The sequence below is a fragment of the Monodelphis domestica genome, chromosome 2 (assembly GCF_027887165.1).
Source record: "Monodelphis domestica isolate mMonDom1 chromosome 2, mMonDom1.pri, whole genome shotgun sequence".
NCBI lineage: Eukaryota > Metazoa > Chordata > Mammalia > Didelphimorphia > Didelphidae > Monodelphis > Monodelphis domestica.
The window spans coordinates 128,161,217-128,176,938 of NC_077228.1; the positions used below are offsets into that span (position 1 = coordinate 128,161,217).

At 33.5% G+C, this 15,722-nt stretch overlaps 1 protein-coding gene across 2 annotated transcripts in view; it reads left to right on the top strand.

The window, feature by feature from the left end:
* The window catches only part of LYPLAL1 (lysophospholipase like 1), a 48,084-nt gene that overhangs the window by 27,002 nt on the left and 5,360 nt on the right, over positions 1 to 15,722 (top strand). For both annotated transcript variants that reach the window (XM_056815955.1, XM_056815956.1), the window contains exon 3: positions 8,544 to 8,713. In XM_056815955.1, coding sequence (XP_056671933.1) covers positions 8,544 to 8,713 — 170 coding nt within the window. The remainder of the gene's footprint in view (positions 1 to 8,543; positions 8,714 to 15,722) is intronic.

Sequence of the window (15,722 nt, forward strand, 5' to 3'; positions counted from 1 at the left end):
TGGAGCCAATACACAGTATTGACTCCAAGACAGAAGGTAAGGATTAAAAAAAAAAAAAGAAGTGAGATATCAAGGTTTGCTGGTTTCATGATAACCCACAGTGAGGTAGGCCTCCCCACAGACCCAGTGTGCTTATCTGACTCCAGACCAGTTTAAGAAACAAAGACAGGGTTTTATTTTAACTATGGTAAGGATGGGAGGATTAGTGAGTAGGATGCCTTGCTCTAAAAAATTCTAGCTCTACTTCCTTCCATTCTACAGTTCCTGCAAAGGGATGTCTTTGTTTCTTCTAGCTTCTTAGATCCCTTCACTATCTAAAAATCCCCAGCTGTCTAACTACCTGACTGAAATCCTCCCGAATAAAGTTTGGGAAGGCATATAGTTCTTTAGATCAGGTAGGATGACCCTTTATCTCAGGGATTAACCTTGGCCGGTTAGGCCCCAGATGGCTGTAGGCCTGCTGGACTTCCTTCACTGGCTGGCCAGACAGAGCTCAGAGCAGCTGGAAACAATCTCTTAGGAGACTAGAACATGATAGATGGCAAGGTATGACCAATGTCTTCACATGGGATACCAGAGCTGGTGGCTCTGGCTTCAAGGGAATAGGAAACAAACCCTCTCCTTCACTTGATAAAGGTCCTAAGCAGCAAGAAGTTATCACCTCAGGTTCTCCCAGAAACAGGAAATCAAAAACCCCTAGCATCTCTCTGTGTCCCCTTTTCTACTTTTCCCTCATATTCCAGAACTCAGTTTATACCATTCCATGGCATGCGGTAAGTCCAGTACACTGATCTCTGTGAAAAATCCTTTCTCTTGCCTGTTTAGACCCTTTCCTTATCACATGGGGGAAGTAAAGCACTTTCATGTCAATACAAAGGAAAAGTCCCTATTTCCCCATACTAGTTAGGGCTCTTACTTCTGTGCAGGTAACTCCCAACTTTGTATCTCAAGCTTTAACCTATTTTCCAGTTGTTGAACTGCATTTTGGTCTGAATTGGATATCCTCCTACATCTCAAATTCATCTAATTTCACATTAATTACTTTTTTCCCAAATCCCAGTTCTCCTTTTTATTTGTGCCATCAGATTCATCCAGGTTCACAAATTCAAAAAAATTGGTGTTAATTTTAGACATTCTATTTTACTTACATCTGACCAGTTATAAATCAAGTAGATTTGACCTCGTCAATCTATTGCATCTGATACTTTCTATATATCTCTTAGAGTCTAAGATCTGAAAGAGACCTCTGAGATCATTTCATTCAACCAATGATTGAATAAGTATCACCTTTCCAATAGTATTTTGAATTTTCATACAACATCCTCTTGCAATAATTATTACTACGTTCAAAGGCAATTCATTTGTTTTTGGACAATTCTAATTACTAGAAATATTTCAGTACTGATTCTTATACTTGTCACATTGAAACTTCTACTCATTACTCCCAGTTGTTCCTTCTGAGAGCAAAACAAGTCTAGTCCTTCCCTAAAACACTCTTCAAATGCTTAAAATAGCTTTATTTTTTAGTTCTTTCACCATCCACATATGTTTTGTGGAATGTGCTTGTTTGTCATTTACTTTCCCAAAATATGATACCTGAAAGAGAAAATGATATTTCTCTGACTGTTATAGGATACAACAAACTTCATTCAAGAAAACTCTGTTTTTCCTAATAAATTCTAAGATTGCTGGATTTTTTTTGTCTATAATTTGCCATACATCTTCTTCATTCATTGAAACTTTTGTCTTCCAAATTCTTTTTGGTTCATTTTCACATGCTATATTGTTTGAAACTTGTGGTTAACTTTTTTTAACCCAAGTATGGGACTTGACATTTATTTATCTTTCTTAAATTCAATTTTATTAGATTCAGTCCACAGTTATATCCTTTTGAAACCATTTGGATCCTCACTTTGTAATATATTTTGTTTGCAATCACACCTATCATCCATAGACTGATGATCATATCCTCAAAGCCACCATATTGATGTTGACTGGACTAAAGCCAAGGACAGAGACTGCTTGTACTCCATGAGAGAATTCATTCAAGAATGACAAGAAACCTTAATCACTGCTGCTTCAATTCATTAAATAAACTTACTGAATCCATCTAAGTTTTTATGTCCATGCCCACAAAGATATATATGTACATGTTTTAGCCTTCTTATTACCTAAAGAGTATTATCTGAGTTATTTTATCTTTATACCCCTAGTGTCTAAAATAGCAGCTTACATACTTGTAGTTACTTAATAAATGTTTGTTGAATTGGACTGAGTAAACAGCTCTTATCAATTAACTTCTCTACATAAAAACCTTCTGATGCCTCATTATCAAACCCTTTAGCCTAATATTTCTTCCAAATTACCTCTGAACTTATTTCATGGAATTCTCTTTAAACATGTCATACTTAAGAAAACTTAAGCAAGACTATTATCTGTTCCCATATCTCATTGAAACATCTTGCATATTTATGCTTTTTCTCATCCCGTTCCCTATGACTGAACTAAATCTCTTCCCTTCCCCTTTGTCATTTCTGCCCTGGATCAAAAATCCAAAAATCCAAAAATCCAAAATCAAAAAAACAACTTGGTTAATGGAAGACAGGTTATAAATAACAGCAGTACAAGGAAGAATGTGATATGTGCTGAGAGGTCCAGACAAAGTACTATAAGAAATTTGGGGAAAGCGACATCATTTTAAGCAGGAAGGATCAGATAGTACTTCATGGTAGAGGTAGCACCTGAGTTGGTACTTATAGGACAAAGGATTTTAACAGGCACAGATGGGAGCAGAAACAGGTGTGGATGGGAAGGAAAAGTGGTCTTTTCTAGTCATGATGGGGTGATATAAGGAAAGGCATAGAAATGGAAGGAAATCACCAAATGAACAGGATGTAGTAGGTAATGTAATTTGTCTAGAATTAGATTTTTTTTAAACCCTTACCTTCCATCTTAGAATCAATACTGTGTATTGGTTCCAAGGCAGAAGAGTGGTAAGGGCTAGGCAATGGGAGTCAAGTGACTTGCCCAGGGTCACAAAGCTAGGAAGTGTCTGTGGCCAGTCTCTAGGTCTGGTTCTCAATCCACTGAACCACCCAACTGTCCCCTAGAATTAGATTATGTAAACAACAGTAATTTGAAATAAAACTGGAAAGGTAATTTTGAATGAGATTTTTAGAAGGCTTTTTAATTCCAGAATAATTAATATGTTTTATTGTTACTATTCAATAGAGACCCATTAAAAGTTCTGAGAAGTGTTATGATTAGAGTAAATCTTTAGGAAAAACTAATTTAAACATATATGCATGTATGTAGTTTTATTGAAAAGGATAGAAACTGAAAGCAGGAAGACATAAGACTTTTTGCAGTAGTTGAGGTTAGACATGTTAAGTGAAAACTTGACTTAGGGTGATTGCAATGAGACTTGAAATATAAGATTTGGGAACTGATTTGGACAGTGAGAATGAGGAAAAAGAATTAAGGGTCAAAAGATTACTTCAAAGTTTTTGTGCATATGTGACACAGAGAATGATGGATGATATTATTTACTGAAACAAATCAGGGGGGGAAAGTAAGGTTTTTTGGATGAAAAAAATTTTTTTTAGACATTGAATTTAAGTGCTGATTGGAAATCCAGTTGAAAAATTCTAGTAGGCATTGCAAATTGTTAGTCTGGAACCCATCAGAAATAATCATGTCCTGGCTAGAATTTGGGGAGCTATCTTTATTAAGTCATTGAATGAGATTGCTAAAGAAGTAGCTATGGAAGATGAGGAAGGTAAAGAAAGAACTTTTGGGAATCTTTGTATTAAAGTGGCTAATAACAAGGTGCTAGGAAAGGAACAATAGTGCCCACAAGACATGCTTTGATAAGAAAGGAGTGGTCTGTACTATCATATACTGCAGAAAAGTCAAAGACAGAAATTGAGAAAATGCAATTGGAAGCAAAATTTTAAGGAATTCAGGAATCAATGAGTGGTATAAAAACAAATATAGTATAGTACAAGAGGTTTTCCATGCATTGAACAATACTCCAAAGACCAAGTTGCTGTGCTTCCAGCAGGAAGATTTCCTATTTGAGTTTGATGTTTATGGTGCGGACCATTCTTTTAAAAAGTTTGACATTACTAGGGAGAAGAGATTTCAGGTGGTAGCACAAAGGAAAAGTTAGCAAAGACAATTGTTGTATGTCTATATGTTTTTGTTGTGGTTTTAAGTTCATAGTAAAATGGGTTTATTCAAATTATTTTTACTATTTCAAAAATTTTCTCCAATAGCATCAAGTAATTACCAGGACAAATTTAATTATTAGTTCATTTAGAGATAATTTTTAAGTTTTTCTAAAAATCTTTGAAGCAAACAATTAAGGTTAAGTCCCAGACTATTTTGATTAAAATTCTCTGGAGACTGTATATTAATTCATAATTATTTATTAGGAAAAGAGAGAGCAAAAATAACATGATCATCTGGTCACACCTAACCTGTTTGCCACACTTGTTTCCTTTTGCCTGCCAAAAGCAGCCCAAGTGGGACAAGAACCTAAATCCCCAATAGAATTCCTTGGTTCCTCAAACCCCTTTCTTATAAAGCCATTGACATCACTCCTGGGTCTATCTGGTTGGACAGACTTGATCTCAGTCCAGGACAGATCCCAGTCTTTCTGACATCCACAGTCATATAAGACAAGGGCCAGCCTCTTCCCAGTTACCAGAGGGCCATGAGGCTTCTGGCTTCCTCTCATAGTAAGTGTATGCCCAATCAAAGGGTGGAACTGACACCTACCAAAATGAGTTTTCAAATGGAATAGGGGGTATATTTATATTAAATTCACAGAAGACCTATTTACTGACCTAAGTGGTTATCATTATAGGTAAAACTGCCATTGAATGACCATTGGGTTATGTGATTTATAGAGAGGATTAAATATATCATTTGAAACTGAATTTTCAGTTTTCTTTCCTTGCTTTGTAAGTATCATTCTAATACCACATCATCTTAACACCATAGGTATAGTTTAATTGTATAAATTTTTTTTCTTGGATATGTTCATGTGGATCTATGCCAAACATATTTGTTTACCATGGTAATATTAACTGGTAAAAGCTAATAAAATAATTTATCTAATAATCAGATGAACTAAAATAATTGTATCAGCTTGTTAAATTGTTATACAAAAATTGTGTTTCATGAAAAAGTTGCAGTTAAGTTTTAGGAAAATTAATTATTTTTGAATATTTTTGTCATACTAACAGTGATTTAGATTAAACAAAAACAGTCATTCTTCTTAAAATGGCAAAGGTGGAAGCATGGATGTCCTTATTCCAAACATCTTTTAAAAACCTTAATTCTTTCAAGTATTTGAAAGGGAAAGAAAGCCACCATTTTATTAAAAATATTAACATTTGTATTACATCAGCATGGACACCTTTTTATTAATTCATAACAATGAATTAAATTCATAAGCATTGAAAAAAGGCAGAAGTGTGTGTGTGTGTGTGTGTGTGTGTGTGTGTGTGTGTGTGTGTGTGTGTGTGTGTGGCTGAGTTCCAATCATGATTCACATTTTAGGCTATGATATCATCCTTAAAATTTAAGTGCTTTGACAGAGAAATAAACACTTGGAGAAGTAGCAGAATAAAATGAGACATGAAGTAGGGGAAAGATAAAAAATAACATTTTATTTTAAGCTTTTAAAACAGCATCATGAATTCAGTGTGATTCAGCATCTGCTGTCATTAAAGTGACAGTTTAAGAAAATCTTTGCCTTGTTTTTGTTAATGACACTTTCTATTTAGAAAGCACCTGTTTCCGTTTTTATTGTCACTTTAAGCAGATTAATTGCCATCTGTTTTTTAAATTTATATCTCAGAGATTGGGGCTGCTGAAGCAAAATTACTAGTCCTAAAATTCAACAGCAAGATTCTAGAAATATAAAGATGGTATAGGAGGAAGATGGTAGCAATCTTATTGGCATCAGTTATACACAATAATAGAAACATTGTTATAGAAAAGAGAATATGACTAATAATCAGGGCCCTCATTAACACTTCTTTTCTAGTTCTTATTCTAGTACTATCACTCTACCAAATAATCTTTGTCATTGGGTACATTTGGATCAGTAGTTTTATCAATGGCCTCAAAGATAAAATTTTCATGCTATTTAGTGTTCATAGTTCTCAGTTCTGGAACTACAGTTATGTGTTATAGTTCTTTTAACACAGCCTTCAGCATTGAGTCATGAGCAATAAGATCTATCTAAATGAAAATAAAATTTGAATATTTTAAATCTAGTATGTCAGTCTACTACTTATTCATTATATATTATTTTTGACTCCCTGGTAGAGCCTCTGAGCATTCTGCTGTGATATCCTTCGTGTTTTTGTTTGGAACAAGGGTTTTTTCTAAGCTCTTCAATCTGAATAATCCCTTTGAATATCCAGTATGGAATATTATATTAGTTTTGATAAGGTTTATTTGTTTGTTTATATTTGGATCCCAGGACATGTTTTGTTTTCTAAATATAATATGTAAATACACTCTTATTTATCAGAAATTACTTTTAATCAGATGTATTAATTTATTAATATTTTTGGTGAAACATTTGGAACACTTCTCTAATATTCCTTTAAAGATTCACTTCCAATTTAAAATAGTGTTATTTGCTTATCTTATATTTTAAAAACTCTAGTAGTGCTTTTATTCATGCAGCAAATAAAAATACATTTTAAAATACATTTTTACTGAAGACTTTTTTTTCCAGGCAGATTTAGCATTGGTTCACTGAATGCTGACAATTATTTTAATCTGTTTTTAATTTATCAGAATATAGGCTTTGTTCGGAATATAATTTATGGTCCATATAATGGAAATTTTAGGTATTTTGTATTTTGATCCACTTAAGATCACAATATTGACTTCAGAATAATGTATTTAGTATTGAATTTAGATACTATTACAAAATAGGGAATCTTTGGAGGTATTCAGGTTTCTTTTCATCCAATTTATAAAAAAAAATATTCTTTACTAGAATCATAGACGTAAGAGGGGAAGGAATTTTAAAGGTTAGATAGCCCCTCCCCTTAGTTTTGCAGATGTAACTGAGTTCCAGAATGTTTTAAGTGGCTTGTATAAGGGTAGAAGGTAATAAGTAGCAGAGCTTGAATTTGAATGTAGGTCCTCTGGACCCAGTACTCTTTCTACACCTGTCAATTCAGAATCAATTTCGATTAGTGAAGTACATTCCAAAGTTGTCTCATTTCCTCCAGAGTCTCTTATTTTCAACCAGTGCTCCACATTGCTGCTAAATTTATTTTCCTGAAGCATGTCAAGTCAAGAAGTATTTATCTAGTGCTTATTCTGTGTGATAGGAAATAAATGAAAGTAAAAATAAAAGCCTATGTTCTCCAGGAGGTTATATTCCAATATGGTAAGATGACACATAAAAGTTAACTGAAAAGTAGGGACTAGGGAAGTGGGAAAGTACCCAGTCAGGAGCATGCATAGTGGTAAAGTTGGAGACAGAAGCAGAGCCAGGAGAGAAACAAAAGATGGCTGCTCAAAGCCATTGGTAGAAGGAGGCAGTCAATGAATATTTGTTTTGTTATACACCTACTTTCCATGTGTTAGACACTGTGCTAAGTGCTGGGAAAACAAAGAAAGATAAAAGACAGCAGTCCCTGTTCTGTGAGGAGTTCACAGACTAATGGAAAAGAGCAATTTGCAAACTACTATATATAAAAATTTACTGATAGGTGAAAATTGGAAATAATTAGTAGAAAGAAGGAACTAGAATTAAGGGAGACTAGAAAAATTCTTCCTTCCAAAGAACGAAAGAATTTAGCTGGGACTTGAAAGAATACTGGGAAGCCAGGAGGCAGGAAGGAAAGTGTTCCAGGCATAGGAGACAGCCAATAAAAATGACTGGAAGGGGGCAGCTGGGTGGCTCAGTGGATTGAGAGTCAGGCCTAGAGACGGGAGGTCCTAGGTTCAAATATAACCTCAGACACTTCCCAGCTGTGTGACCCTGGGCAAGTCATTTAACCCCCATTGCCTAGCCCTTACCACTCTTCTGCCTTGTAACCAATACACAGTATTGACTCCAAGATGGAAGGTAAGGGTTTAAAAAAATGACTAGAGTAGGGAAATAGAGCTCCTTTGCATTTTGATAGCTCAGTGGAGAGTGGACTGGAATAGGGAGATGCTGGAGGCAGGCCGACCCACAAGTAGGCTATTACAGTAGTCCATGTGAGATGGGGAGGGCCTACACTACTGTGGTTACATTATCAGAGGAGGAAAAGGGCTGTATGTGAGAGATGGATAGATTTGAGTGAGAATAGGGGAGGGGAAAATGAAAATGGGATTTATGTACTTGTTAGTAGAATTTTTGTAGGTCTACTTAATTTCTGAATACTGAAAAATTTGTTCCCCATTTTGGAAACTCAAAAAAAGGAATTTGAGATTGTTCTCATTTTCTTCAAAATTCATTTCAAACTTTTATCTTTGATATACTTAATTAAAGATCTCTTTACATTAATCTCTTATAGGCCATATACACCGATGAATGGAGGGCTCTCCAATGTGTGGTTTGACAGATATAAAATATCAAATGATTGTCCAGAACACCTTGAATCTATTGACTCAATGTGCCAAGTACTTGCAAATTTAATTGATGAAGAAGTAAAAAATGGCATAAAGAAGAATAGGATACTAGTTGGTAAGAAATTTTAGTGTCAATAATATATATAGGTATATATAATATATATCCAAATATATACATCGAGCTATATTTGGATATTCTATTTAAGTAACTTGTGTGTTTTTATTAATAGGAATCACATAGAAGTTATGTTAAACTATATATGTCTGGTGTTTTCAATTTATTTCTAGAAATATTTTACTTTCATGTAATATTAATAATGTATATATATTGAGGTGATAAAATTAAATGTATTTTTAAAATAATTTTTGTTTTAAAATACAAATAATCTCAGTTGGTCATCAACTAATAGATTATACATTTCAGACTTCTGGGAGAAATTCACCTACTTTCTCTGAGCAGTTATCTTAACAAGTGCAAAAGTGATGATTGTAGTCATTAAAAGGAATTAAAATACAGAAGAGAATACATCTAAAATTTGTTAAAACCCAAGGCTATTCAGAACTAGTAGCCTACACTTATGAAATTTAGGCATGTTCATGTTAAAACTGATGAGCATTTTTTATTCTTAATTTGATGTTGCTGAAATAATTTTGTTAGGTCATATTTCTTTATTGATATAAAAAACCTAAATTATTATATTTCTCTCTTTTCAAATTAAAAAAAGAAAACTGTGACAGGGAAAGGAATGTACTTAGTAAAGTGTTTTTAAGCTTGATTCTAAAGAAATTTGCAATAAAATTTAATCATAAGGAGAAGAATGTCCTTATTCTTGATTCAAGTAAGATTTAAAACAAAAAACATCTTTGAGACAAGTTTGTAGGGGTCCTTAAACATTATTTTCATTGAGATACTAAGGAATTAGAATATTTGCTAAGATGCTTGAGGGAATTTATTTAGAGATTCTTCTTTTTTTTTCCTTTTTTTTTAAGCCTTTACCTTCTGTCTGGGGGTCAATACTGTGTATTGGATCCAGGGCAAAAGAGCAGTAAGGGCTAGGCAATGGGGGTTAAGTGACTTGCCCAGGGTCACACAGCTGGGAAGTGTCTGAGGCCAGATTTGAACCTAGGACCTCCTGTCTCTAGGCCTGGCTCTCAATTCACTGAGCCACCCAGCTGCCCCCTAGAGATTTTTCTTCAATCAAGTCACTGAAAAGTAGAGGTACCAGAATGATTAAAGTACAAAATAATACTCAGTTTTATGTTGTACATTTCTTGAAAATTTCTCCACGTATTAACCTAATGGTAATAATGTTCTCAGTTCAGTATAGATAGTAATTTCATTTTAGGTATTATATGGAAGCATTTTAAAAAATGTTATTTAATTAGATGATTTAGAATATTTTTTCATAGTTACAAGACTCATATTCTTTCCCTCCCTTTCCCCCTTCCCATATCTGATGTGCAATTCCACTGGGTTTAACATGTGTCATCATTCAAGTATTTTTTAGCATATACTATGTGCAAGAAAGTATTGTGTTTTATTCTGTGAGGGCAGTATAAGCATCAATAATATAGGTCTCATTCAGTTCAATTAAATTTAACATTTTTATTAAACTTGTACTATGTGCCATTCACTCAGTTACCTAGAACAGGATTTGATAATCTCCATAGATGACTATAATTCAAGGGAGATTGATATTATAAAGAATAACTTAAGCAACTTCAGTATTCAATGTTTAATGCCTCCTTATAACTTTAAATCTTCTGCATGTTATCTCATTAGATATTTAGCATTTTAGTGATGAATTGTAAGTAATAATTCAATTATCGATTGAATAACTATGTAAGAGAATCAATGATTAATATTCAGAGTGTGATTAAAATGTTTAAAATGTAGCCCCTTCCAATATAGCTCTGTCAAAGGGAATTTGCATGTGCCTTCAGAATCTTGGAATATGTCCAGATATTTCTGAGTCTTTGGATTTATGATATCTCATTTGGCTACAGAATAAACTTGGCTGTCTTTCTATCACCATATATGGAAAAGAGGCTAAATAATCTATCCATAGAAAAAAGATAAAACAAATCTGATCTTGAAAAAGGAAATTGAACTGCTGGATCTCTTTCAGTGGAAATTATAGCTACCTTGCCTTCAGGGAAACAAAGTTAATATTGCTCTTTCAATGGACTAGAGATGTAATTGACTCACTCTACCTCTGGTGCAGCAGGATTTGTTTAACTGGCTCTTTTGCATGAAGTATAATACTTGTCAGCTGAAGAGCTTGTGTGCTGGGTATGTCTGGAGACAATGACTTAATTTGTACTTCCAGAATAAAGTCAGATTTGCTCAGAAGATTATTTCCTAGTATTTTATAACAGACATCAGCCAAGCCCAATATTATATATAGCATTCTATAGCCATAATCCTACATTTTTTGCAAAGAAGGAATAGAGGTACATTCTTACAAGTCTTTTTTTAAGCTTGTTCAACATGATTAAATAGTGTTAGGCTTTGATTATTTTGTTGCTTTTTCCATTTCCATTTTAAAAAATTATTGGAAATATTAAATGAGTGAATGAAGAATGATTCATTTATTAAGCAGGAAGGATACAAATAGAAAAATAAGACAATCCTTCCTCTCAAGAGGTTTATGATCTAGTAAGAAAAGTAGCAAATCAAACCGAAAGATCTCAGAACTTAGGGTGCAGCAGCAAAGCAGATGGAATATCTCTTTGTTAATAATATTTCCACTGATAAAATCTTATTAGTTTCTGGTGCTGTACCATTTGGTAGTCCCAACGACTTTGGTGAGTAAGAACTATGCCTATAGCACATGTAGGAGTAGTTGTCAAAAACTCTGTCTCCAAAGGTTTTTCTTCCCTGGATTATGGCTGAGGGCACAAGGCTGGAAGCATATTATACCGTGTTAGGTTCAGAGTCTGGGGCTCTCCATGAGGGTCTTAAGGCATCAGGTGATCAAAGTAGTGGGATGGGGGGAAGACACTTTCCTGGCATTCCCTGCCTCCTGTGTCTCCCTATGGGTACTTTAACTAGTCTCACTTGTCTGTCCTGTGAATGGCAATTGTTGGGGATGGCTGACTCTCTCTCCATGGGAATTGCTTCCCTTGATGATGGCTATGAGTGATGGGTTCTTGTACCTTTTGGTGGCAGTTGATTAGCAGGTGTCTCTGGTGGTGATGAGAAAGGTGGGCCTCTTCTCCTCAGGACTTCCCTTTTCAGTATGGGCTTCAGGGACTGAGCTGGAAGAAGATCTGGTAGTTTGGAAGACATTGCTATTCCAGGGCTCTTGGATTAATGGTTCTGAGCTGTCTCTATTAGAATTTGGGAGAAAATAGTGGTCCTGGTGGTGATTTGACTTGCCCAGCATATGCTGCCTCCTATTTCTAATGGTGCCTTGTTCCTTTTTTCTTGTTTCCCTATTCTCTTTATTTTACTTTGGATCCATCCATCTAAACCTTTTCATGCTTTGGCGGGGATAATACTTATTATAAGATGCAGTAGTAGTATATTGCATGCATGTACCATACCTTGTTTAGCCATTCTCCAATCAGTGGGCAACTTTGTTGCTTAAAAAATTATGCTATAGATATTTTGGTCTATGTGGATATTTAGATGGGAGCAATATTGTATAGTTCAGAAGTACTTAACTTTCCTTTATCCCCTATTCAGTGTGAAATTAGAAAAGAAATATATTAGAGAGTTTACCATACATATATCCATAAGATCTAAAAAAGATTAACTTTTCATTCATGACTTTTTAATACTATTATAGCTTAGGCATAATAGCCTATAATAGTAAAAATGTTACACTGATAGACTTAACCACAGTTGTGTTATCTATCATAATAACCACAGCCCTTTTCTTTCTCTCTAGTCTGATCCTTTCATATCCAGCCTACCTTCACACTGTCAAGAGGGGAATTTTCTGCCTCTTTCAGCAAATTAAATGTCCATATATAAAATGGCTGGTACTTTATGCTATTAAAACTTACCTTACACTATTAAAAATTGTTAAATGTTTATCAGAACAAAGATAACTTACTGAGATATTTGATTTTGTTTCTTGTCATCCTGTACTGTTATTCTAGATTTACTTTTTGCTTTTAATTTGATTAAGAACATGATTAAAAATCCCAATTCTTAGAAATTAGTTGTAAATAAAAGTAAATAAAAAGTTTTTTAAAAAGTACATTAGTAAGAATGGGATGTGCTTCTCCTAGTAAATCCCTAAAATATTGTCATTTCATGGATTTGAAATCAATTCAGAGTATCTGGTTATTGAGATCAGTTAACTTTTCTTGTACTAGATTATTGTTAATTGATTTTTTTCCTAACTCAGTATGAAAATATTCACCTTTATTTATTTGATATTGGTTATTAATTATTACTTTTACTTACAAATTTTCCTTAAAATTTTTTAGAAACTACAATAATTCATTCCTTCTCCTATTCTTGTGCCTTCTCATAAATTTCTCTCCAATCTATAATTTTTTTTCATGAACATTACCATTATATTTAAATAATTATTAAATCCCATAATACCTCTTTGACTAGTATCTTATACTCCCTAGGGCACATATGCCCCAGTTTGGGAATACTGGATGAAATATTTGCCTCAGAATCAGGAAGCCCTGGCTTCAGATCCCATCCCTGAAACATAGTATCTTTGGAAAAATCATTTGCTTTAGTTTCCTTATCTGTAAAAATGAGTAGATTAGACCGTATTAGTCTCTGAGACCCTAGAATTCAAATAGAAAAGGACCTTTCCACACTGGAAGCCCTTCAAATTAAAGACTATTATTAAATGATTCCTCTGAGTTTTCCCATCAGGCTAAATATCTCCATTTCCTTCAAATAATCCTCTCATGATAAGATTATATTAGCTTTTTTTTGGCTACTTTATCACACTTATGACTTTTGTTATGTTTGTATTTCATTAAATCCCCCAAAACTTCTTCAGACAAACCATTGGCCAATTGTATTTGTGAATTTTATTTTGTTTTTAAGAATGAGACCACATTTATCCCTATAGAATTTCAACTTAATACACTCAGCCTCATGTTCTAGCTTATCAGAATCTTTCTGGATCCTGTCATCTAATGCGTTACACTATCTCTCCCTTCTTTGAGTGATTTACAAATTTGATGAGTGTGCCATCCATTCTGTTTTCCAAGTCCTTTCTAAAAATGTTAACTAGCCTAGGACTAAGTCAAGATTCCTAAGAAATTTCATTGAAGACCCCCCTCATTAACATATTCTTTGCTCACTGGCTATCCACTAAGTTCTGAATTGATCTAATTATGTATCATTCAATTCACATCTATCTTCTTTACAAAAATTGTATGAGACACTGATCTTTGCTAAAATTTCTACAAACTGTATTTAAAGTATTCTACTCATTCTCTAATTCTGTCAAAAAAAAAAGGAAATGAAGATAATCTAGCAATAACCTAGCCTTGATTAAAATACTTACTCTTTGTATTCTCTTTTCATTTTATCTGATATTCTAGAGCTTTGGTTTTTCCAAATGAATTTTGTTATTTCATCAATTTTTGTTCAGTAATTTGATTTATATCGCATTAAAAGTGTAAATTAACTTTGGTAATATTATTGTTTTATTATCTTGGCATAACCCAGCCAAAGACACTAAATAGTCCTCCAGCTATTTAATTTGTTCTTCATTACTTTAAGGAAAGCTTTGTAACTGATAAAAATTAATCATAGTAGACTTCCGGGTAAGCATGGCGGCAGATTAGACACTAAAAAATAAAGGAAAATAGCATCCACCACAGGATAATATATTCTGCACAGTTAAACATATTCCTATATTTAGAAAGATGGACCTTCAATAAACTTTCACTCATTTCTTCCAGGAAATCCAAAAAGCATCAGGACTTTTGAAATGTAAATTGAATAAACAAAAGAACCTAGCAATTCCATATAACATCAAAAAGTCAAAATATAGCTCAAGGTTTACATGTTGTTTAGAGGAGACACAAATAATGTAATTTAGATGTTCCATATTTGGAGTCAGGAAGATTTGAATCTGGAGAGGCTATTATTAGATAACAGGCTTGCATATTGATGGGACTGAATTAATTCTACCATCATGAAAAATAATTTTAATTATGCTCTATAAAGTTACTAAATTGTCCCTTTGTCCCAAAGTAACTACTACTGGAATTATAACTTAAGTTATTATTAGTAGGAAAAGACCTTATCAACAAAATTGTTCATAGCCCTATTATTTGCAGTGACAAAAATTTTGAAATGAAATAAGTGCCTATCGTGTAGGGAATGGATGAACACATGCACGTGAGTGTAATAGAATATTATTATGCAATAAAGAATGATAAATATGAAAAATTCATTAAAACAAAGAGGACTTGGATGAAGGGGATGCATAGTAAAGAAAATGGAAACCAAATATTCTAATAACATTTTAAATGTTTACTACTGTATAGGTAACTATTGAACAACATCCAAAATGTCTGCCAGAAATTGATGCAAGGGGCACCACAACTCAAGTTATTACAGTGATTATGGCCCTGCCAAAATCAAAGGACACATTCTTCTTTCTGTTAATTTGTAATAAATTATTTGCCATTAATATAACTTCTATTTATTGAAATTTTGCTTGGAGAATCTACTTTGTAAAGGAGTTTGATTGTTTGTTAAGGATACCTGTTGTTTTAATAGAGAAGTTATTGTTACAATGAATTTGCTCTTAAAATAAGCAGAAAAATAAAGCTTTGAGAGATACTTAATCCATATAAGTATTTTCTAGATTTCACCACAATGTATTTTTGGAAACTGTTCACAGTAGACAGAATGATTAAAGATGCTTCATTTCATATACATATTCACTCCATTCTTCCTGAGTCATTGCAGTTTTTTTTTAATCATATAACATTTAAACTTGCATTTACTTGGTTTACACTAGGTGTTACCCAGGCATATTTGAGATAAGCTCTTACTTACATTTACTGAACATCATTTAATATCCAGAGGAGATAATTTCATACCTTAAAAAGATCTAATTTTTGGACTTCGAGGACTTCAGGTCAAATCCCACCTGCAGTCTATAGTACCCATATAACCT